Source organism: Pelophylax lessonae, assembly GCF_965119305.1.
Source record: "Pelophylax lessonae genome assembly, chromosome: 5".
NCBI classification, from domain to species: Eukaryota; Metazoa; Chordata; class Amphibia; order Anura; family Ranidae; genus Pelophylax; species Pelophylax lessonae.
In genome coordinates, this window is record NC_138772.1 from 426,578,177 (window position 1) to 426,603,596 (window position 25,420).

At 39.9% G+C, this 25,420-nt stretch overlaps 1 protein-coding gene across 1 annotated transcript in view; it reads left to right on the forward strand.

Annotated features, from left to right (window-relative positions):
* Positions 1 to 25,420, forward strand: part of LOC309556825 (lipoxygenase homology domain-containing protein 1-like) — a gene marked incomplete at its 5' end in the record, with an annotated part of 436,205 nt that overhangs the window by 373,574 nt on the left and 37,211 nt on the right. The window contains 4 exons of the mRNA XM_082259345.1: positions 4,577 to 4,818; positions 8,570 to 8,696; positions 11,893 to 12,041; positions 21,035 to 21,233. Coding sequence (XP_082115471.1) covers positions 4,577 to 4,818; positions 8,570 to 8,696; positions 11,893 to 12,041; positions 21,035 to 21,233 — 717 coding nt within the window. The remainder of the gene's footprint in view (positions 1 to 4,576; positions 4,819 to 8,569; positions 8,697 to 11,892; positions 12,042 to 21,034; positions 21,234 to 25,420) is intronic.

Sequence of the window (25,420 nt, forward strand, 5' to 3'; positions counted from 1 at the left end):
TAATAGTAATCCAGGAGGTGTCCATGGCTCCGCCCGACTCTGCCCAGCGTAATTACGTCACCTCCTACCTCACTCATTGCGCCCAATAGGCTTTTTAAAAGGTTTAGGCTGCTAAATCTAATCCTTTGAGAAAGCCCATTGGACACAACGCGTGAATGTAGGCGGTGACGTAATCACGCTGGCTGCTTTAGGATACCTGGTTGGGGAACGTATGTTTGACTTACTTACTTTTGTAAAGGCACAATTTTTTCCAGCCAGCTTCTATCTATAAATTATTCACAGAAGTCGTGAGGGGAATATTGGGGTCATTGGAGTTAACACATTTGAGTGGACTTGTTTTTAAGCACTGAATAGACTTCACTTACTCATTCTTGTTCACACTTATTGTATAATTGGTTGCATTATTGTATTTATATAGTGTTATTTGCACATAAGCCTTTCATATAGGGGATAGAGGGTATAGTAGCACTGGAATATAATTTATGTCTGAGTGGTAGAGTAATTCCTTTTTATTTTTTTCTTGCTAGCTATCTGGTATGTGCACTGGAAAATATTATATTGTGTTTCATTATTACAACTTCCTCAGGATGTTGTAGGGGTGGATACTGAGCAGGCGGTTACTGGAAATGAAGGGCTAAAAATCAGGAAAAAGTCTCTTGTGAGGTGCAGGGATCACAGATCCAGATGAAGATCTTCTACCCAACAATAGGCAGTACAGACAAGCAATGGGGGCACTTTTTTGCACTGCAACCACTACATATCCATATATAGGAGCTGCTATGTCACTTCTCTGCAGATGTGTAAGTAAACCCTTACAAAGGGACTGGAATGCAATTATAACAGATGAGATGTAGTTGAGTGGTAGTACTTACCATGCTGTGATAGAGGGTGATTTCTGATGCCGGTATAGTGTAACATTCTTCTTAGTAGATGTCAGGGAGCCAGGAAACCAGACCACACGAAGATAAAAATAAAGCAATTTATTTATGCAACAATATTGATCGCACAGCAAGAGAGAGGAGCAAAATCAAGATGAGCAGGGGTCAAGTTCGGAAGCTGGTAGTCATCCAAGCCGGGATTGAGTCCAGGAACAGGTAGTCATCCAAGCTGAGATAGAGTCCAGAAGCGGGTAGTCTGCCAAGGCCGGGTAATCAGACAAGCCAGAGTCATGAAACCAGAAGTCAGCATAGTTAGGAGAAAAAATCAGGAACAGGAACTGAAAGTGAAGTCAGCCAGGCCAAGTCTTACACAAGAATACAGGAAGCAACACAGGAACGCAGTAGGAGATCGTAGACCACACAAGGGCAAGGAGAACATGAGCTAAGCTGCTTAAATAGCAAAAAGTGGCTGGCTGTAGACTGGAATTTAAGAGGCAGGTTAATGGTAACCAGGTGAGTCATTGTGGTAACAACGAGTGGCTGGTAATTAACTGACAGCTGAGCAGCTTCTGAGCACTGAAAGAAAAGTAGCAGGAGCCCAGCCCTGACAGTTATTATATAATTTCCTGTCTATGTGCTTTTGTCCTTTTCCAATAAAGCAACTAGGGCTCACCCGAGTGTGCAGTGCCATCTTGACCTGTAAGAATCATATCTTCAGTAGCTTTCCAACAATTACACAATAAGATGTCACAGGTTTTATAAATGTGATGTCTTTTATTAAGCACTAATTTCCCTAATTGTCAACTAGAAGGATATTTTTTACAGTAGACCAATTTAATTTGTATAATATGTATGTGCATATGCACAAAATTTGTTTGTTTGATTTTTGTGTGTTTTTACATGGATATATGTTTGTGTCTTTCTTTATAGTAAACCCATAAAAACAGTGGTCAAAAACAGACCAGGTGATAAGTAAATCCACATTATGTTGTATTAGTTTTGGCTCAGTGAACAGATTAAAGACAAACAAGGGAACATTTGTAACATAAATATTTTACAATTAGAGCATTTAGTGACTTGTGACTACACCCTGTGGACAGGGGCGTAACTACAGGGGTTGCAGGGGTTGCAATCGCTACCGGGCCCCATGCTCCAGGGGGCCCGGTAGCAAACCAGTGGGTGAACTTCCAGGATCGCAAAGGTCACACTTGCGACCGGACCCTGGCATTGCACCACTGTGGGGAGGCCCCAAGATTGCAGGAAGGGGGCCCACAAGATTGCAGGAAGGGGGCCCACTGCAGAACTTGTGAAAGAATCCTGCTGCTGGACCGTAATAAAAGGCCATGCAACAAGTGTAAAGAGCCCCAGGATTAGTGGGAAGAGCCCTGGGCTTGAAGGTAAGGGCCCCGGCCAGGGGTCTGGGGGGCCCTTCATGGTTTCTTGCATCAGGGCCCTGAAGGTTCTAGTTACGCCTCTGCCTGTGGATATATGCCAAAATGAAATGTACAAACTGTTTGCAATAATGCTCCATAAAACACATTGGTTAATGCTCCAAAAAGTACAGACTTTTTGTGTACATATAACTTTGCTGTCTCACAAGCCCACACTGTTCTGAAAGCTAAACTCCAAGCGGATATCTTAAAAAAAAAAAAAAAAAACATTAAAAAATATTACATTCATTTTTTTAATACATCTAATCTCAGTAACAGAACCTGCCCTAATGCCCAACCCTTGTTTTCCTCATCACAGCAGCACTTACACATTCAGTGGGGGTAATAGGTGCGGGGTACACTCTTAGCCCATCAACAGCTTGAAGTTGATTGAGGGAGCAGTGAGCAGAGTGTGTTATTCCTTTGTCAGTGTCAATGTACAGTCTAGGATCGTTTCCTGAAATATTTATAGTCAAAATGTAAAATCATATATTTATTTCCACATCAGAATTTCCATAATTTCTAGCCTATTAGTAATTATCTGAGCAATTATGGCATTTGTAAATTTGCTTTGTGACGGTGTAAATAATTGTGTGAGTACACTAAATATAATTTCAATTAACAACAATAACACCATCATCCCAGTATGTTAAAGTGCAAAAGTAGAGGGAGATATGGGGCTTTAAAGGTGCAAACCTTTAACATAATAATAAATTCTAACATACACAAAAAGTTTAAAATATCTCAAATTTATTGCACGGAGAATACGTAGACAAAAACTGAATTTGATAAAATCAGAAACATCACATTAAGTCACTATGTAACCTTCTAGAGCTGGAGCGTTGTCAATAAATTGTGTTTGGGCTCATATTTCGACATGTTTCGCTGACAAAGGCTTCTTCAGGAAATGCACAATATCTTCCTTATTCAGAGAGTTGGAAGGTGGATAACCTGTCTGGTAATCCAATATAATTTTAGTTGCTTTACACTTGTGAGATACCACGTTTTTATGCTTATATGTGTAATATTCTCTATAATGCAACATAACAGTTCATTCACATTATCCTTTCTGACTCTGATTCTGACTCTCTCCTTTGGCCTAAACTAGGAATATGTATTTCTCTTTTCTAGTGTGTGGCTGCTGTGGGGGATGAAATGAGCGGGGGGAGGATGAAGGAAGGAGGCAGAGGAGGACACTGCTGTAGTGGAGGGTGAAGGGGGCAGAAGAGGACACTGATGTAGGGGGATGAAGGGGTAAGAGTAGGACACTACTGTGAAGGGAGGCAGAGGAAGACACTCAGATTGCAAAAAGTGTTGGGGCTTATAGATGGAGAGGTGGAGTCGTTGCCATATAAACATTTGTAAAGGGGAGGAGTTAGTAAGATGACAATGCCCATGCGGGGACGCTAGAAATATTTCTGCACCCAGGCGTCTGTGACCTTAGGATGCTCCCCATGCTGGGGAGCCACACCAAACCATTACAGTGACCCCACAATGATGTCCTGAGGGGAGAGCTAGGTACTCAGGTGGAAAATGTATAACTGCCCTGAAATTCATTTATATATAAAATATGCTGTGCCATAAGGGATTAGTTGTGCTATGATGTTCCCTTCTTTCTTTCCCACGATGTTTTAGCAGTTTGTCAAGAGGTCAGCACTAAATGTTCAATTTACCTAAACATATGGCTTCTTTTACATTTGTCTTGGGCGATCCTACAATAAAATCCCCTGCCATAATTCCTAACTCCTGTTCCTGTCAGACATAATCTTTCATGTTCCCACCCACCTTTGTGTGTTTCAGCACCTCCTGTTTTATTCAGTAATTTATAAAATACATAAAAAATCCAGCAGAGAGAGTAGGAACCCATCGTAATGGCCTCAGCAGTGTGAAGATACAGGAATAGTGTCTAAAAGATATAAGAACCTGTCATGTACGTTAACTCTCCAGGATTTACCAAACACTGAATATCAGTTTTTGGTGGACTGGCTGAGCTGCTAATGATACAACAGCATATCTGCTGTATCCCTAATTGTGGTCTAACTACAGCAAAAGTAAAAACAAAACAAAAAAAACACTTGTATATGTTATCAGATGCACTTATTGCAGTACATTTTAGTTTTTGGTAGACTGGAGAATTCCTGGTTAATTTTAGTTTTTTCTCCAATAGACAGAGGAAAATTGTTAGAAATGCTTTCTGAGAAATGTTCCAGTCTAACATGACTTTATATGTGAAATATGTTACATATACTGTATATCTCATACATTCAGGGACACTCATTGTTTCCATTGAGACTGATGATATTGCACAGCCTGGAACCAATTCTACAGTTTCTCTGACAATATGCTGTGAAAAGGGAAATTATGAACCATTAGTATTTGCAAAGGGCACATTGACAGCAAGCAGCACGTTTCACAAAATGGTGGATCTTACCAGCAATCTTGGTCCCATCAGCAAAATCAGACTGCAAATGGAGGATGATGACAAAGACAGCAGCTGGTATTGCAGAATGGTAAGAATGACGCAGATTGTAAATTGGGCTGATATAATACCAGTTTGATTCTTTTTGTTGCAGGTTTCTATGACTGGAATTTGCTGGAAACCCAATTTCTAGAGTAGTTTTAAATGTATTTTCTGTATTTTACTATTTGTTGTGTTTCACACAGTTCACTAACCAATATGTTCACTAGGCTATAGCAACATACAATTGAGTTCTATGCAGCTAAATTAAAGTAAACTTGGTAATCCACTAGAGTTGGGATGAACATCCTCCCTGTTCGGTGAAAGTAAAACAATAAAAATGAAAAATTCCTTTAAATATAGTTCCTGGGGGTGGGGGTGGGGGTAGGGGGTGGGTTCCCTTAATATGTACTGTGTACAAAGCTGCTGCAGCAAAACATTGAAGTTTATAAAGAAAAAAAATTACAAATAATTTGCTAGCAATACAATACTATTGCCAGCAATACAAAAAATACATTTTTTTTTTTTTAAAAAAGTGGGGTCCCCCCAATCCATACCAGGCCTGTTTTTGGAATCTGGAAGATCCCCCCCCCCCCCAGATCTCGGCCCCCTTCCTATGTGAATCAGTATGGGGTACATTGTATCCCTACTTAGTCACCAAAAAAAGTGTCAAAAATGAATAAAGACAGGTTTTAACAATCCCTTTATCAAAAAAATAAAGAAAAACAATGTCCCCCCAATGTAGGTCCATTGTCAATCAAGGCGCCCACTGCACTGCCAGACCTGAAAAAAAAAGGCTAAACGCTGAATGCCTGCTCCGCCGTTTGACAGTTCCTAAATAGGTAAGGGTTGGAGCCACCTGGTAATGGCACCTGGTGGCACCGCCCCCCTTGTGTCATCACCGACTGGTGCATGCTGGGTTGGTGAATTCACAAGGTGGCCCCGCCCCTTACCTATTTAAAAACTGTCAGACAGTGGACAGAGTAGGGACTTGAGGGTTAGTCTTCATTGTGGGCGGAGCAGATTTTTTTTTCTTTGTTTAGGTGCAGCGGCGCAGTGGGCATCATGATTGACGATAGATCTACATCGGGGGTCATTGTTTTTGTTTTAATAAAGGAATTGTCAAAAACTTCCTGTTGTCTTTATTTATTTTTAAACTTTTTTTGGTGAATTATTAAGGGTACAATGTACCCCCTACTCATTTACATGGGGGGCAAGATCGGGGGGTCCCCTTGTGAAAGGGGCTTCAAGATACCGATAAGCACCCTGCCCGCAGACCCCCACAACTATCAACAGGGGGAAAAGGTGCTTTAGGATAGAGGGGCAGAGCCCCCCTGCCCCAAAGCCCCCCCCCCAATTTGAGGGCATGGGGCCTGGTATGGTTCCCCCCCCCCTTCCTGACCTGCCGTGCTGCATGCTCAGGTAAGGGTCCAGTATTGATATTTGGGGATGTTAATTTTTTCCTTTTAGCTTGGGGTTATCCTTAAAATCCCTGAGGGGTCTGGTATTTATTGGGGGGGGCATGCTGTTTTTTTTCTATTGCCTGCAATCTTTACTTTTTCATTCAGCTGTTAGCGGGGAAGCCTGTTGATAGCTTATGACTCATCCGTTGTTAAGGACTCAGTGGTTGGCTTCCTGGCCCACTCCTTAATGACCAGCTATGCATTATGCAGCGCACAGTGCATTGTGGGGCCCCGCAAATTCGGGTCAAACATTTGCTCAGCTCAGACTGTTTACCCAACTCTGTAATCCACAAAATCAGCAATAAGTAATGGCATTAGAGAACCGGAACAACAATATTAATCAATACTGCAATAACTCTTAGTATGGAATAAGTAAAGTTCTTCTGAAGCAGCTATCAGAGTGAGCAGTATTTAGCCCTAGTTCTTTAACCAGCTATCCTTGGGGCCCAGTCCTTATGGTGGTGCACATGAGTACAGTCCTAGTTAAGTCTTCATGCAGTAAAAAGTGCTGCTTTTTAGATGGCCCGTCCCTATGTGTTAAGCCTCTGCTAGCAGCAACAGGTCAATGGCAGCAGTGTCCTCTTACCAGTCCCAGCTATACAGTAACAGGGGTCTCACTGCTCAGATGTCAGCTCACTTTTGGGTCTGCCTGGAGTGAGCAGACCCCCGCACACGGCCACAGACTTGTAGCAAGCTGATGTGAACACAGGAGCAGCAATGTGCACACCTCAGTCTCCTTGCAGCAAAGAGAAGGTTCCTCGGTATTCAGCCTAAGAAAATACAACTTTCTCTGCCATAGACTGCCATAGTTAAGTTTATTTTCTGAACTTCATCCCCCATGATTCAATGCTGCCAACCATCAAGTCTCTTGAGCTCCTTTTACTTGTCAGATCCCCCTGGTAGATGGAGGCAAGGTAGTGTTACCCATTCAGCTAAAGTCCATTGCAGCACATTGTCCTAAATAGCTCTCTGTCTCTAGTCAAGCACCTAGCTACACCAACTTTGCTCCAGGTTGGGCACCATAGTAGACAGATTAATATAGTATTTAAAATCTAATATGTCCTTAAACCAAAAGTGGGCAGCTGAAAGCTTTTAGGGATTATATAGTAAATGTCCCTTAGCTGTCATCCAGGTAAAATCAATGATATTGTGCTTTGTTCAATGTATCTTAACTGTAAGAATGTCCTTAGATAATCACCAATAATATAGCATCATTCCACTAGACCTTTACCACATTAGAATCATTTTTTTACAAACACGTTTTTCTTTACAAACCTCCAGGGTGTACTTAAAACAAAAACACTCAAACAGAAGGTATAACTGTTTTTTTCTAGACAGTGTTGCTTACATTACCCCAGTTTATCACTGTGGGGAAGGCTCTTTTCCAGCAGAGATCACATATACAATAATGGGCAAACTGTTAGTAATGAACTGAAATTGAAAGAAATAACAGTAGAATTGATGGTGTTTATACTGCCGTACCTGACATGTTCTATTTGTGATGTTAGATATAATGAGTACAAGGGCAGTTGCTAAGAAATCGGTAATATTTATGTTTCTTTAAGTAAAATTATTCATCTCCTTCTCTCGAACACATGCAGGAAGTGAACAGCGGTGTACTTATAAAGCAGTAAAAGGCTTTTAATTTTCTCTAATGATTTTATTTGAAGATAAATAAAAACAATAATTGGTCTTATGTGAGCTGGTATGAATTGGATGTCGTAATTCTGTTAAAAAATGTTGTTGTTTTTTTTTTTTTTTTTTTTAAGCATATTTTATAATATAGCTTGTATAATAAATGGGTGTTCTACCTAAAACAAAAAGGGGACTTGTTATATATATGTATATAAAACACATAAAAGATTTTCAGCAAAAAATAAAATAAAAAATCCTAATGCACATTGTGTTGTGCACTAAATGCATAGCGAACAATAGCATTTCAGTTAACTGTGTAACCAAAGCACTGTTTTCTCATTGGATATAATGGGTTATGGTCAATCAGGGTTAAAACTCTTGTCAAATTTATATTGCTGATATGTAGAAAACAATAAGGGCGCCACGCCAATATCGACTGAGTCCAGAATGATCTTTTATTGAACGCAGAATAAAAGAGCCCACATGTTTGGGGGTAGGGGGTTTACAGATTCCTCCTTCACCAGGGCTTGATTATGCTATAGCTTCAACATTGCCTAGACTCAAAGAGATTGGGAGGTGTATATAGATCTCCCATCAACTATTACCATAGGTGGGTAGTGAAGCATAAGCTAGATTAGTCGTTACAAGAAATGTTAACATTTCTAAATAATTTAGTAATGTTTGGATTTTCTTTCTTTTTTTTAGGTGAGACTAGAACACCAACAGAGTGGCAAGATTTTGGAATTTCCATTTCTTCAAATGTTCAGCAGCAAATTAAACAAACTAGTTGCGGAACTTCCAGTTTTGAATTCATCTGGTTCTCTGTTAACAGGTTTGTTTGTTATGTATTTTTTTATATAATAAAATGATCTCCTTTTCTAGGCTGTCAGTGGCCTGATCTGGAACACATACAGTATTTCACAAAAGTGAGTATACCCCCTCACATTTTTGTAAATATTTTATTATATCTTTTCATGTGACAACACTGAAGAAATGACACTTTGCTACAATATAAAGTAGTGAGTGTACATCTTTTATAACAATGTACATTTGCTGCCCCCTCAAAATAACTTAACACACAGCCATTAATGGCTAAACCACTGGCAACAAAAGTGAGTACACCCCTAATTGAAAATCTCCAAACTGGGCCCAATTAGCCATTTTCCCTCCCCGGTGTCATGTGACTCATTAGTGTTACAAGGTCTCAGGTGTAAATGGGGAGCAGGTGTGTTAAATTTGGTGTTATCGCTCTCACTCTCTCATTTTGGTCACTGGAAGTTCAGCATGGCACCTCATGGCAAAGAACACTCTGAGGATCTGAAAAAAAGAATTGTTGCTCTACCTAAAGAAGGCCTAGGCTATAAGAAGATTCCAAGATCCTGAAACTAAGCTGCGGCATGGTGGCCAAGACCATACAGCGGTTTAACAGGACAGGTTCCACTCAGAACAGGCCTCGCCATGGTCCACCAAAAAAGTTGAGTGCATGTGCTCAGCATCATATCCAGAGGTTGTCTTTAGGGAAATAGAGGTATAAGTGCTGCCAGCATTGCTACAGAGGTTGAAGGGGTGGAGGGTCAGCCTGTCAGTGCTCAGACCAAATGCTGCACAAATTGGTCTGCATGGCTGTCATCCCAGAATGAAACCTCTTCTAAAGATGATGTAAAAGAAAGCCTGCAAACAGTTTGCTGAAGGCAAGCAGACTAAGGACATGCATCACTGGAACCATATCCTGCGGTCTGATGAGACCAAGATAAACATATTTGGTTCAGATGGTGTCAAGCATGTGTGGCAGCAACCACGTGAGGAGTACAGAGACAACTGTGTCTTGCCTACAGTCAAGCATGGTGGTGGGAGTGTCATGGTCTGGGGCTGCATGAGTGCTGCTGGCAGTGAGGAGCTACAGTTCATTAGGGAACCGTGAATGCCAACATGTACTGTGACATACTGAACCAGAGCCTGATCCCCTCCCTTCGGAGACTGGGCCGCAGGGCAGTATTCCAACATGATAACGACCCAATCCACACCTCCAAGATGACCACTGCCTTTCTAAAGAAGCTGAGGGTAAAGGTGATGGACTTTCCCCAGGCCTAAACCCTATTGAGCATCTATGGGGCATCCTCAAACGGAGGGTGGAGGAGTGCAAGGTCTCTAACATCCCCCAGGTCTGTGATGTCGTCATGGAGGAGTGGAAGAGGACACTAGTGGTAACCTGTGAAGCTCTGGTAACTCCATGCCCAAGAGGGTTAAGGCAGTGCTGGAAAATAATGGTGGTCACACAAAATGTTGACACTTTGGGCCCAATTTGGACATTTTCACTTAGGGGTTTACTCACTTTTGTTGCCAGCGGTTTAGACATTAATGGCTGTGTGTTGAGTTACTTTGAGGGGACAGCAAATTTACACTGTTATACAAGCTGTACACTCACTACTTTACATTGTGGTAAAGTGTCATTTCTTCAGTGTTGTCACATGAAAAGATACAATAAAATATTTACAAAAATGTGAGGGGTGTACTCACTTTTGAGAGATACTGTATAGTCATCGACACTGAGGTGGTTCATGACTATTGGGGACAATTGTAAAATGAATAAATAAACCCACACTTTAGGTAATGGGGTATTAATTACCACTGCTACCTGCACAAGTGATTAGCCCTCCAGGGATAATTCTGATCAATAAAAAGAAGTATATATGCGGCGCTGCCCTTTTACATGCATACTCAAGTAAATGTGAACCATACATAAAGTGGTAAAGTATTAAACAATATGAATATGCAATACATAAAACTTCATAAACCATAAACGTGTCCTGTGCCTTTAAGCCTTATATGAAAATGTATATGCAAAGTCCTATGTGCAAACAAAGTGCCAGATACAAAAAAGTGGCATATACAAAAAAAGGTGCTCTTGTGCCTTTAAATTGTTATAAGGTCCATAAACAGCATAAACGGCCCGGAAGTTTATATAAAGTGCTCTGTACTCATAAGTTCAAATGCTTTCTTCCATTTTCTGTGTGAAACAATCGTGCTCCCCTCCTATGTTTCCACACTTACCAGAACTCAAATAAGCAAGCACTTTGTAAATAAAACCAACGGCCTCCTTCTAGGTTGTTTCCCTTATCTTCCTTTTATGGTAAATAGATTTAATTTTAGTTATCATGCGTGCATGTATAAGGAGATAAAAGCCAGGTAATGCTCCATAGAATAATTCTATTTTATTTAGTTAAGCATAATTCTATTTTTTTATTTAAAATACATTAAAAGCCAATAGGGTTACTCTCACATTTGGCAAATGCTTGCATTACACAAACTAAACTCACATGCATCAGTACCTCTGGTTTGACTTATTCATCTTCGTTCCAAAACCCGAAGTTGGTCAGCGGAAGTGGCATCAGCAAGCCCCGCCCATCGCGTTTTGTCACAATGACATCAGAAGCAGGGACAATTGGAACAATCTTTAGCAGCTTCTTGCATGCCCCAATATGGTCTTACCTAATTTTAAGCTCAGTTTATTTAGACAACTATCAAGCTGGAAAGTTAGAGGAGAATCCAGTATGTACAGAACATCATTATATCAGAAGACCCTCTCTGTAAACCATGTTTATGCGTCTGGGGAGTTTAAGGAAAAGAGACAAGAAAGTGCGAATGATCTTCCTGGCTTGAACTGTACTAACACACCCTGTTCTTCACAACTCGTCTAAACTCAACATCCTTCACTAAAACATAGGCCAGTATTCCTGTCATTACTTTAAAAAGTATGTTTGGAGGACTGCACAAACACTTAAGATTAAAGCAAAAAAGTATATTGCCATAGTCATATTCCTTCTATTGATTCCCCATGTAAGTACCTATGACATCAGCATCGGTGCTTCAATATTATTTTACAAAGTGTATACAAATTTTTGTAAGTTTATAATTTTGTATAAAGTTGCATTTGAAAAATGTTTAACTAATAAATATAATTTAAATATTTTTAAAATATGCAGCATTTTAAAACACATTGGTGATCACCTGTTTGTTCTTACCTGCAGTGAAGTCTTATGGCCTCTATATTAGTTTCACTCAAATACCAAAGCCAGTTACAGATACGGTACTGTTCATCACACTGGGTGGAACGTTGGGCAATACTGGGAGAAGAAAGGTCATTTGTAAAAAGAAAGATTTGTCTTCCAAGGAGAAGGTAGGATTTATATGTTTACTATGCTTTTATGTCAAGTGTTTGCAAATGCTAGTTTTATTTTATGACATGAATGCTGTTGCATACATATTTGTACTCATTATTAACACTATTGCACAAAGTATTGGAACAAAGACAATATTATTACCTGTTGGTCTATAATACTTCTGTTGATCTGTTGATCAAGGCTTAAAGTGAACTTTTTCCATGTACGGCAAAGTGATCAGTTTACTTTAGAGCCGACCCCCACAGCATCCTTTGAATCCGTCCCCAATTGGTCTCTTATTAGCTAGAGAAATCCAGTAGTAGTGCAAACTATGCCATTAGCTTCTTATTCAATTAGCTCATCTGTCAGTGAGCTTCCGTTTCCAAATGGTTGCCTAACTTCTGCGTCTGCTTAAAAAATGAAATTTCGCTGAACTGACCAAGTGACCATTATATGTAGAAAAACTGTGAAAAATAAGACAATATTTTTTTGCAGTATGGTGAGTTGCCCACTTTTTCATCTCTACCAAACTGGGAATTTTTACAAAGTGTCAGTTTATTTACATATACTTTTCTATAAGGACTGGTTCATTGCAGTTTGTATTGTTTGCATTTTTAGCATGTAGTATTTTACACTAAACGTGAATTGCTTTACGCAGCCTATTTATTTTGAATACGCTGCCAAAGCTCCACAGCACGCTATAGCCACACATACCAATTTTTTACCCAGCAATGCACAGATCGTTAACATCTGTGCATGTGGTGCACTGCAAAGCAAATGGAATTTACAGTGAATGGCACCACAACATATTTCACTGCGATGCATGCAACACATTGTAACACACATGTTTATTCGGAAACCGCTCTAAAGTCAGTAATACGTGAATAACAACAGAGACTAATATTTATATCAATCATAAGTTTGTGCTATAAAGTGTTCATGTGCAGAAATATGATATAAGCAGAACATTAATAAAGTGCTAAAGTGTTCCAAAAAAATATAAGTGCTGGAAGTGCTCCAAAATGTCAGAAAAAGTGTGTTAAAGCGCTTAGAGATATAAAAGTGTTGAAGTGCTTCAAACTAATCAAATGGTGCAGGCTGCTTCACTCCCCTCCTGTGTCCCCACTCACCAGAAATAATAGACGCTCAGCTATTTCAGTCTGGGGGTCAATAAGGCTTAAGACTGGTGAGGTAAATGCCAATACACCCGCTTGATGTTGCCACACTACCGCTGTACACCCACTAGAAAAGGGTCTTGGGGCTGTTGTTAGGGTTAAATCTTGAGAGCTCCGGTGTTGGTGTAATGAAAATCCCGGGCTTTTGTAGTCTTCTGGAGCCAAGCTCTAGCAACCAGTCCTGAGCAGTTCCTCCAGCATGAGGTGTCCATGCAGCTCCCAGCAGGAGATATTTCTAATAGGTGCTCTGTTGTTTGGTGTACAGTAAATAAAAGTGTAAATAGTGTAACTAGTATAAAAAAAAATTGTAATTGGAAAAAAGATATTAAAAAGCATAATAAAGTCCACGTGAATATGGACACTGAAGGGACCTTAAAGGACAGTTCATATAATGTTCCACCACTAGACACTTGAGTGAAGAATCCCTCTGTGGCAGCCACCACCTTATTGTTGGGGGAAATTACCAGATGATGTGGATCTTCTATCACTAGAAAAAGTTATTCGGGTTCAGTGTTTACCCTGGGAATTGCCAACATCCCTATGAGATATATCATGGAAGAAGTTCCCCTGAAGGGTGGGACCTTAAAGGCAATAACCAGGACTTGAGTATATTGAGTATAGAATTTATTAGACAAATATGATACAAAATATGTATGGTACAAAACATGTGACAAACCAAAACAAAAAACAGCAAATGTGTCATAAAAACATGGCCATAAATACGTCTCTGATGCTGGAGATGTCTGAGATGTCTGGATAGAACCAGACGCGTTTCGGTCAATTTGCCTTTTTCAATAGTCCAACAAGAGAGGCCAGATCTCAGACAGATGAGAGAGTCCTCTGTGAGACGAGGGAGGAAAGGCCATGTGGGGAATTAAAATCTTAACGGGTTGAAGAACCTCAGTTTCCAAAAGCCGCTACTGGTATACACCAAATTCTGGTTATCTGCTTTCACAGATCTATAGGTGTCTATAGGGTTATACGTTTCTGAGTTTGGAAAGGAACCCCCAAAATGAGTAAGTTGTGGGGAACAGGATGAATATGGCAGCCCCAAAAATGAGGGTGGCTGCACTCCTCCAATCAGGATTCCCTCAAGGATCCCAAAAACCGGTCCGCACTAAAGGGCGTCGTGAGTAATTGGCTGCCATTACTCACTTGCTCTGGGTCACCAAGACTATTTGTCCATAGGGACTATGTACTGGTGAAGTACGGCACAATACCTGCCTCTTACAGATGTCCACCAAAGACACATGAAACCTCACAGAATACTCACGACGCCCTTTAGTGCGGACCAGTTTTTGGGATCCTTGAGGGAATCCTGATTGGAGGAGTGCAGCCACCCTCATTTTTGGGGCTGCCATATTCATCATGTTACCCACAACTTACTCATTTTGGGGGTTTCTTTCCAAACTCAGAAACGTATAACCCTATAGACACCTATAGATCTGTGAAAGCAGATAACCAGAATTTGGTGTATACCAGTAGCGGCTTTTGGAAACTGAGGTTCTTCAACCCGTTAAGATTTTAATTCCCCACATGGCCTTTCCTCCTTCGTCTCACAGAGGACTCTCTCATCTGTCTGAGATCTGGCCTCTCTTGTTGGACTATTGAAAAAGGCAAATTGACCGAAACGTGTCTGGTTCTATCCAGACATCTCAGACATCTCCAGCATCAGAGACGTATTTATGGCCATGTTTTTATGACACAGTTGCTGTTTTTTGTTTTTGTTTTGGTTTGTCACATGTTTTGTACCATACATATTTTGTATCATATTTGTCTAATAAATTCTATACTCAATATACTCAAGTCCTGGTTATTGCCTTTAAAGTCCCACCCTTCAGGGGAACTTCTTCTATCACTAGAAAGGTCTAACGAGCTTAATAGTAACCCTCTAAGGGGTAGTGTGGATGGAGGGGTTCTCCTGCAGTTCCAAGTTCCCAATAATGGTAAGGGCGTCTTCCTATATTTCCAAACTCCCGCCAGTCCTCTCCAGGACAACCATAACAACAGCCATGAGGATTCGTATAGAGGAGAAGAAACTCCAATAGTGTGATACCGTATGGGCTACTTTATTAAAAATAATAATATTTGCCAATTTGCCAATTTTGCGTCCTTTGCCATTTTGATGTCATTGCGTCCTCCCTGATCCCGGAAGTGTGGATGTTTTACTTGTTTGCTGGCAAACTACCAATTTTAAACCAAGGCTGGTATTTTACTTGTGGAAGGTAAGTGCATTTTCTATTATTTTTAATAAAGTAGCCCATACGGTATCACACTGTTGGAGTTTCTTCTCCTATACCAATCCTCATGGCTGTTGTTATGGTTGTCCTGGAGAGGACTGACGGAAGTTTGGAAACATAGGAAAACTCCCCTACCATTAGTGGGAACCTGAAACTGCAGGAAAACCCCTCCATCCACACTACCCCTTAGAGGGTTAGTATGAAGCTCATTAGACCTCTCTAGTGATAGGTGGTCCACATCATCTGGTAAGGATCCCTATTATTAAGGGGGTGGGTGCCACAGAGGGATTCTTCACTCAAGTGTCTGGTGGCGGAACATTGTATGAACTGTCTTTAAGGGAATCCTTCAGTAACACACATGTTTTACAGCAAATTACTGCAACCTGATGGTGTTCTCAGGTCCTTAGACCTTATCATAGAGCAGACTGATAACATCATTCTCCCAAGATGCTCCTCTTAGGTCTAGACACAGCCACTAGAGGGGTGCCAAAAGACTGAATTCCTATTATAAAAGGGACAGTTAATTTAATGTTGCTTTATATTATGACACCTCTAGATTTTATACAAGCAGAAAAAAGTTACTGCAATTACTTATTATGATTAAAAATAAGGTTAATGTTTCTCAGTTTCAGAGAATTATTCAGATTCTAACATTTATTCTAAAATGTATTTTATCAAATGTTATTATTATGTTGGCAAGTGGCAACATGCAAAATTAGACACAAACAGCTGCAACACCCTAAGTCATAGGTTCCAGGAATATAGAATACTCCTTTCTTTTAATCAGCCGAGATAGAGAATTTGAGATGATGGTAATTGCATTCTACAGTAAATAATTTGGGCCTAATTCCCATCATAATACTTAATTTGCCTGGAGTTTGCTAAGCTGGCCAATTTGTCTCACTTGAAATATAAACCAGCCTGTTGTGTATCATCTCCTGCTTTTTAATCATATTAACAATCTATAAAACTGTGCCTTACCGCATTGTTAACATGCATATTATAAACTTAGATGCATAAAACCATTACTACAACCCTGAGCTACCAAACACATATGTATGGCAAATCTTCTACCTTGACCAAACAATAAGAACCTAACCTATTAGGATAGAAAATTAGGATAGTCTCATACCAAATGATCTTCTAAATCTAATGTGTTCATTATTATAAAATATTATACAGCAGGCATCTCAAAAGCACCTTAATGTATCACACTAACGTGCTTGGTTGTGAGTAAGTACATTAGTGCGAAACGTGTCAAGGTGCTTCTGAGAAGGGCTTTTTTCAATTCTACCACCTCTGACACTGGCTCTGTGCTTGCTGCTCACTATTGTCACTTGTAAACACAGAAGAATGACTTACTGAAATACACAGTGGCTGTGCATGTCTGGATGCTGTTCCAAATGCTATTTGCATTTAGGAAGCATATGCATAGGTTCTGAATGCACACAGCCAGAATGGCTATACCACTCAGAACAGCATAGTTGTGTAGAACCACCTCGTATTTCAGCCAGTCATTGATTTTGACAGGCTGCAGCAGTAGGCTATACACTGCACCCAGTGGTGTATTGTGGTTTTGTGCTGCCCTAGGCAAGACTAAAGTCAGACGCCCACCCATCTAAATTTGTCCCACCACTTCCTATTTAAGATCCTCCCCTTCATCTCTAAACTCTACCCCTTCCTCTTTAGACTCCACCTCTTCCTATTAAGAGCTCCACCTATGCGGTGGCTATGTGTGGTCTCTGGTGGGTACGCAGGGTCTCTGTGAGCTATGTGGGGTCACTGATGGCTAGGTGGGGGTCTCTAGGAACTACATGGGGTCTCTGGTGGACTGTGTGGGGTCTCTGGGAGCTATGTGGAGTCTATGGTGAGCTATGCAGGGTTTCTGGGAGCTATGTGGTGTTTCTGGTAGGCTATGTGGGGTATCTGGGAGCTATGTAGCTAATTGAGCCAGTGAAAAAAAAATGCCATGCAAGGTTGGGGCTAAGGTAAGTTAACCCCAGCACATACCAGGCAGACTTCCCCTATGAAGTTGAGGAGGTCTGAAGTGCCCATTACAGCCCACCCTCTAAGCTTCAAGGAGAACTCCCTCTCCCCCCAAAAAAAAAAAATGACATGTGACTCATTGCAACCCCTCCATCTGCCGCCTCTGCCTTGGGTGACACCAATACCAATACCGTTTTTAAAAGAAATCAAATAAAATATAAAAACAAAAAAGGAAGTAATTAAATAGATGCCCTGAGCCTGCTGAGAGTGTTCGTGGGAAGCCAGGTGCTGGCAGTAGTCCTCTTATCTGCCCCTCTTGCGTCGCTTGGGTAGAAGGTGCCAGCCAGGTGCACCAGCTCCTTGGCTGGGTGCAGAGTGTGGGCGCACAGCGGCAGCTTCAGCAGGTCCTTCAGTGCGGGTTTCAGGAGCTCTGTGTCGGTCCAGATCCGGGTCAACTGGTGGTGCATCTCGTTCTCGAGGATCTGCAGGGGGCAGCGCTCCCCCCCCTAAAAAGATGCCACCCAAGGCAAATGCCTTTTTTGCCTTGCGGCAGATACGCCCCTGACTGCACCTCTATACCTGTAGTGCCGGAAAAAACTAGGTGTTTGTGCTATATGAGCAAAATAATGGTCCTACATACAAAATAAATACAAACAAGGATTGATGTCTTAGAAAAATAAAATCTCAATCTCAGTTAGATTTTCATCAATGTCCACTATATATTTGTCATAGTTATGTCTGTTAAGTGGAATTTCAGTCACAACTTTTTTGTTAGCTTTGCACTTTGAGTGAGAAACAATTAAAACATTTTTTTTATCCTTGTTTTTTTCTATTGGGGATTATACAGGAAGTGAGGGGAATTTATCCAAAGGGGACAAAGATGGCACTGAAAGCTTGATGTAATTTTCGATCCTTCCTTGCTCTGACCGAAACAAAATAAAATGTTTTGGCTCTAGTTCAGCCATTAATTTTTTACCATGTGGTTTTACATTTTTACAAAATGAGGTAAAAGAAATGTGTTTTACTAGGCAAGGCAATGTGAGGTGGTACAAATAGCAACTAATGAAATTTCATGAAGACTTTGACGGGTTTTTTTTCCTATTTATAAAAGTATGAAAGTGTTATTTGTCAATAGACAGCATTCAGTCTTAATATTTAGCTGTGAGCACTAAGCAACTGTCATTTTTTTTTATTGTTAGATCAGTGTATACTGTAGATCAATAGCCTTATTTAATGGGACAGTGCTAAGCGCATTCATTTTCAATAACCTTTAAACTACAATTTTCATTGATTAGAACAATAAACATATTGCTATTGTAAGTTCAGTTACTGTAGCTCCTTAAACATTGCCTTTTGTAATAAGCCTTAGCATTTCTATTTATCTCCCTTGTATAGTAGGCCATACCTACGTAATTTAAGATTAAGGGACTGTCCCAAGACTAAATATTTGTTTGTTATACATATTTGTTGCTCATTAATTATAAATTGTCTGCCAACACGCTACTACAGTGGGGATCGAAAGTTTGGGCACCCCAGGTAAAAATTTGTATTAATGTGCATAAAGAAGCCAAGGAAAGATTGAAAGATCTCCAAAAGGCATCAAATCTACAAAAGTTAGATTTTATTTCCATCATTTACACTTTCAAAACAACAAAAAACAAAAAAAAATGGCGTCTGCAAAAGTCTGGGCACCCTGCAGAGTTAATATCTTGTACTGCCCCCTTTGGCAAGTATCACAGCTTGTAAACGCTTTTTGTAGCCAGCCAAGAGTCTTTCAATTCTTGTTTGAGGTATCTTTACCCATTCTTCCTTACAAAAGTCTTCCAGTTCTTTGAGATTTCTGGGCTGTCTGTCACGCACTGCTCTTTTAAGGTCTATCCATAGATTTTTCAATTATGTTGAGGTCAGGAGATTGTGAAGGCCATGGCAAAACCTTCAGTTTACGCATCTTGATGTAATCCCCCATGGATTTTGAGATGTGTTTTGGATCATTATCCATTTGTAGAAGCCATCCTCTCTTTAACTTCAGCTTTTTCACAGATGGCATCAAGTTACCATCCAAAATTTGCTGAAATTTTATTGAATCCATTTCTCCTTCTACTCGTGAGATGTTCCCTGTGTCACTGGCTGCAAAACAACCCCAAAGCATGATTGATCCACCCCCATGCTTAACAGTTGGACAGATGTTCTTTTCATTAAATTCTGTGCCCCTTCTTCTCCAAACGTACCTTTGCTCATTCCAGCCAAAAAGTTCAATTTTAACCTCATCGGTCCACAGAACTTGTTTCCAAAATGCATCAGGCTTGTCTATATGTTCATTTGCAAAGTTCAAACGCTGATTTTTGTGGTGAGGACGTAGAAGAGGCTTTCTTCTGATGGCTCTTCCATGAAGACCATATTTGTACAAGTATCTCTTCATAGTGGAATAGTGTACCACATCTCAACTGTCTGCCAGATCTTTCCTGGAGGGATCGTGCATTCAAACGTGGGTTTTGAATTGTTTTTCTCACAATCCCACGAGCTGTTCTGTCTGATATTTTTCTTGATCTTTCAGATCTTGCTTTAACTTCCACCATTCCTGATGACTTCCATTTCTTAATTACATTCCGAACAGAGGATATTGACATCTGAAAACGCTTTGCTATCTTCTTATAGCCTTCTCCAGCTTTGTGAGCGTCAACTATTTTCAGTTTCAGTTTTCTAGGCAACTGCTTAGAAGATCCCATGGTGCTGATTGTTGGGGCAAGGTCAGATGAGTCTGGGCATCTAAAACCTTTGAGATTGACATCACCTGGTCTTCCCAGACGATGATTGAGAAAAATCCATGACACTGGCAGGTCTCAGCCTTGCAAAGGGGGCAGTGCATGCCATTTTTTTTGTTTTCTGTAATTTTGAAAGTGTCAATGATGGAAATAAAATCTAACTTTTGTTGACATGTTATAAGAATGTCTAATCTGTAATTTGATGCCTTTTGGAGATTTTTCCATCTTTCCTTGTCTTCTTTATGCACATTAATTCAAATTTTTACCTGGGGTTCCCAAACTTTCGATCCCCACTGTATAGTTTAAAAAATACACATGACCCTTTTACCTGGGTCATTGTTCTATATGTGTGTTGTTTGCTGCGGTATGTTGTACGTTGCGCTCTGCTGTGCAATGTTTTAGGGTGCCATTCAAAATGAATGGCATCCCACCATACTGCACATAGAGCAGATGTGTTGCTGAGTGTTGTGAAAATGCACACATTACTGCAACGCAAAATTTCAAGCCAGTTCATTGGTAATGCGACATCATCACTTCTGCCCAATAAACATGATGCTGACCTAGAAAGCCGTAAAGGTAATCCAGGAAGCAGCAGAATTATTTTAATGACCAGCAGAGACATGCGTATCACAAGAACAACTGGTCTTCATTACAAATAGTTTTGCTAGGTAGAACAATGGAATGTGTACTTAGCTTTAATTTGAGTTCCACTTTAACTTTTGACTGCTAAAGCTTATAAGACAGAGTGGCTACGCTCGGTAGATCTGTTATTACATGGAGCACTGCAGAGCGTTCTACTATAGTATGCAATCCATGAAAACAATTTTCCTCTGCTTTTATCTATCAGACTGTTGGGTTTCAATTGGAAGCTGTTGACATTGGTGTAATACAGGAGCTGCTCATAGAGAAAGAAAAGCAAACTAATTTACAGCTGGAGAAAGCCGTGGTTGAGGAAGGATCATTCATCAAGAACAAATACATCTTTATAGCCCAGTCATGGAAAAAAGAGAAAACTAAAATGATGTCCATGACTCTACCAGTGACAGGTCAGTTCAGCTTGAAAAATATATAGTAAAAAGCAAGGTTTTCTAAGGATATTTCATAAATCTCTGTGTTGCATTTTTTTTTTGCTATGTATGTTAGAGCATAGTACAGAGGGTTCTAGGGAACTCATTCTGCCACTCTCGTTTTAATTGTATTCTGTGCAATGTTCTGCCTCCAGTCACTAGGTTCATGGTATTGATCAGTTCATATGTGTGCGTTGCAGTCACAAAGTTCACCTTGAAAGAAACATTTTTCTAGTAACAATACAAATACTTTACATCTAATGACAACATTAATTCTGAGAGTCTATTATCAATGTGTCAGAAATCTAAATTAGAAAACACAGACAAAAGAAGGGGAAAGAGGTCACCTAGGCATTCTGTAATAAAGGACATGGTACATATGCATTTATTTGCATTAAAGGAAATGTATGGAGACAAAATGTTTAGGGTACCATTGCTGAACTCACCTTTTAAAAATACTAGTTGTCTGGCTGTCTTGTGGATCTATTGATTTTCTAAATCACTGATACGTTGCAGATATGTTGTTTTTACTTCAGTGTCTTCCCATCTGCTCTGTGTCTGTGATTCATGAGAGTCAGGCAACTGGCTTCATTAAAGTAGAAGTTAAGCAGTAGCAGTTCCAGTATTTATTTCAGCGTGTTTCCCTTTAGGCATGGTTCACACTAGCGCGGCTTCGAAGTCAGGCCTGCGTGACTTTATTATGGCTTGCCTATGACTTCTTTAACAGAAGTCAATGCAAGTCGTGTTTAAGTCACCCCAAAGTAGGGCAGTAACCTTTTTCTAAGTCGGAGCGACTTGAGTCGCACCAATTAGAACAATTCTATTGCCATTAATGGGGCGTGACTTGTCATGTGACTTTGAACTCTCAAGTTGCATGTTAAGTCATGGCAGGGTGAACTAGGGCTTAAGTAGTTTTGGTGCTAAAATAAAAATACACTCCCATCAATGAAGACACTTAAAACTCACCTATCTTTCACCCTGCACTGCTAGTTCCTGCTGTTCTAAAAACTAAATAACTAAATAAGATCTCCAGAATGTGACACTTCCAGAAGTGTCAGATTCCTGGGGTTTCCTGCTGGTCTCTGTGCTGTGGCTCCTCCAACCAACCCCATTGTCTCAGAGCTGTGCTACTATATAAACCTGAAGCCAGAAAATCTAAAAAAAAATTAGAACAGTTGCCTTTAAAAATGATATATACAATCAAATAAATGATTTGTTCCATTTTCCAAAGAACTGAAAGATGAATTAATTGAGAGAAAGCAAGTGAGCCATTTTTCATATAAAAGCCTTAGTAAAATAACTGTATAGTGACCTGCTGCCAAATGGGCGAAGGCTCTCTGATGACCTGCTGTCTATGTAATACAAATATCATTCAATGGGAGGTAAGGGAGCTGCTATCCATTTTTAAAAGCCATTTTTTTTAATTAATTCATTAGGTGCACAGACAAATCCACCTGCACCTCCTGGCACTAACACGTTTCACTCATTAAAGAGCCTCATTGTAGACTACGATAAAGGTTTACTTTGGGTAAAAAAAACCTTAGTGGTTGAAGATGCAGTTGAATATGTCAGTGCACCAAATGGTATAATAAAAACTTTACTATGGCTTTAAAAATTGAGAGCAGCTCCTTTCTTCCTCTCAAGTGATATGTGTATAACAGACAGCAGACCACCAAGGGTCTGCACCTATGCCGTGACATGGTGTTTTCAGCAGAGCAGTCAATTTCTTTTCCTTTCTGTTCGTGGAACTTACATTTTTTTGTATGCCAGTAATTTCATAAGCCATGAAGTCATTTGAAATAAGTTTGAAAATCTTTTAACAGGTATCAAAGAATTTATCAGCTTAAAACAGTGGCTTGTGCATACAGACGTTGTTTAAAACGCTTGTCAAAAACAGGTCATCAGATTCCCTAATCTATTAAGATTAACTATCTTAATAGTACAGTGTAGATGACAATTCTAAGGCAGGATTTAACCCACTTTGTGATTCCCTGGGCGCAGCATGTCCTAATTGAGATACCTTTGGACTACAAACAAGGAAGGTCAGCAGCTTTTTATGCTTGAATGCATGCTTTTGAGTGGCACTCCATTTAAATGCAAAGGCCAGAATTTGATAGTATGGCCTGTATATACATAACCTAAATATGATATGACTATTTTTGCACAGTTTGACACTGAACTCCAGGATAATAAAATATTGTCTACTTAACAGTCATATGTACTCTTACTTGAATCTTGATGTGCTTTGAGTATTTCCTCCAGATCTGTGCAATAATGCAGCACGAAGCATTGCCTCTGTGCAGGAGCTTCCTCTAATAAAGACCTGAAATGCTGCTCCCTTTTCCTGTGCAGTGTGACAGGTCTTGTATATGTCCCCTCTTATAGTTTTCTGTAGTGGATAAGGCTAGCTAGGTCCCTCCAATAGCTCTGCCCTCTGCACAGGCTTGGTTAGGTTGCAAATAACCTAGCATGGTGGTAAACACAACCTTCCGAGTAGGCATGTGGAGAATATTCCTGTCTGCATGCAGAAAATGGTCGCTCCTGATACCTCAGGCAACCCATTCCTACTTCAGTCCCCATAGAGGGCAATAGAGTTGGTATTTTCAAAATTATAACAAACAAAAGCCTGTAAAAAGATTGGGTTGTGTTAAATAAATGTTTTTGTTCATCACTTAAACCATGACAACTCCATTCCCCTTTAGTAAAATCATACAGCAGGCACCTCTGCTGCACCCTTTGATGAGTTTTTGTTTGTTATACTTCTGATATTTACAAGTTTTTTGTGCTTGGAGTTCAGCTTTAAGATGAAATGGCAAATTACAAAAAACAAGTGAAAAACTTTGTTGATTGTATTTTTTAATGGTTAATAAATGTCCTTTGTGGATCATTCTCTTTAATTTAAATGTGCTTACCCATTTTAGAAGACTTTGCTTCAGCTGAGTGCTTTTCCAGAATAACAGGCCCATGCCCACTAAAACCAGTAAAATCTGGCTGCACTGAACAGGTTTATTGATATAAATGTCTATATATGAATACCTTTGTATGCTGAAGGTTTTTGACAAATGTAGCAAGTGCAGTTATCAGTAGCAGGATATCATTGATTTTCTCTAAATGTGTGCTGGCACAGCCTTCATTTGCAGCCACAGTATTTATTAAATAGGACATTTTAACACAATATATTCAGCGTTTCTACAGCAACTTTGTCAATGTGTTATATATTTATGGCAAAGATATGTATAAGGGCTATCCAAAGACTAGATTTATCATTAGACACACTTGCCATGGTCTATAGACAGCTTTTCCTATATAGTTACCAGCCACACATTTTTATCCATCATCACAAGAAATACAATTTCACATATAAGCTTATTTACTCATTGTCGCATTATTCTAAATCAGGTTAAGACCACTAAAATAAATATTCTGTTAGGTGAAACTGGCAGTTGGCTGTGCCTTGTCCACCAGAGACCATGTTTCTATCCATATAGATTATAGTAATTCAATTCTGGCCCTGAAACTACCATTTCTTTTAGAAAATGCTAGGGACCTGATTGTCTTTCAGTTCAATTCTGGGTCACTGATCCAGAACAGGCAAACAGATCAGAAAGTCAGAAGGAAGTCAAAACTATTAGTCTACATTCTTGTTCTGGGCCAGTGACTCAAAGTATGGAAGCCAGAGGGTAAATAAAATAACCAGGCAAGTAGCAACAATGGCCTCCATGCTTCTTCCCCTACAGGCTTCCTCTAAAGCCCAACTGGACTTTAAACAGCTTAACACCCAAGCGCTCACTCCAATGGGAATCACAGGCATGCTGCTCTGCTTTGGTGGGGAACTCCAATCAGAAGTGCATACAAAAGAAAGAAAAAGAGGTGCAAACACCTGGTGCATTACCCTTAGACACCTTAAAACTTTTATTAAAAAGCCAAAAACATACTCACAGACAAGAAGAACATATATTGCATGGAATGAGTCCACAAAATGTGGATGTTGTTGTTCCTATCAGAGACACGCTCCCTTCCTCAGAGCAGAGTTGTATAAAGTACTCAAAACCCCTACTTGAGTAAAAGTAAAAGTGCTCGATCAAAAAGTGACTTGAGTAGAAGTGGAAGTTCTCGATGAAAAAGTGACTTGAGTAGAAGTACTAAAGTATTCAACATTTTTTGTA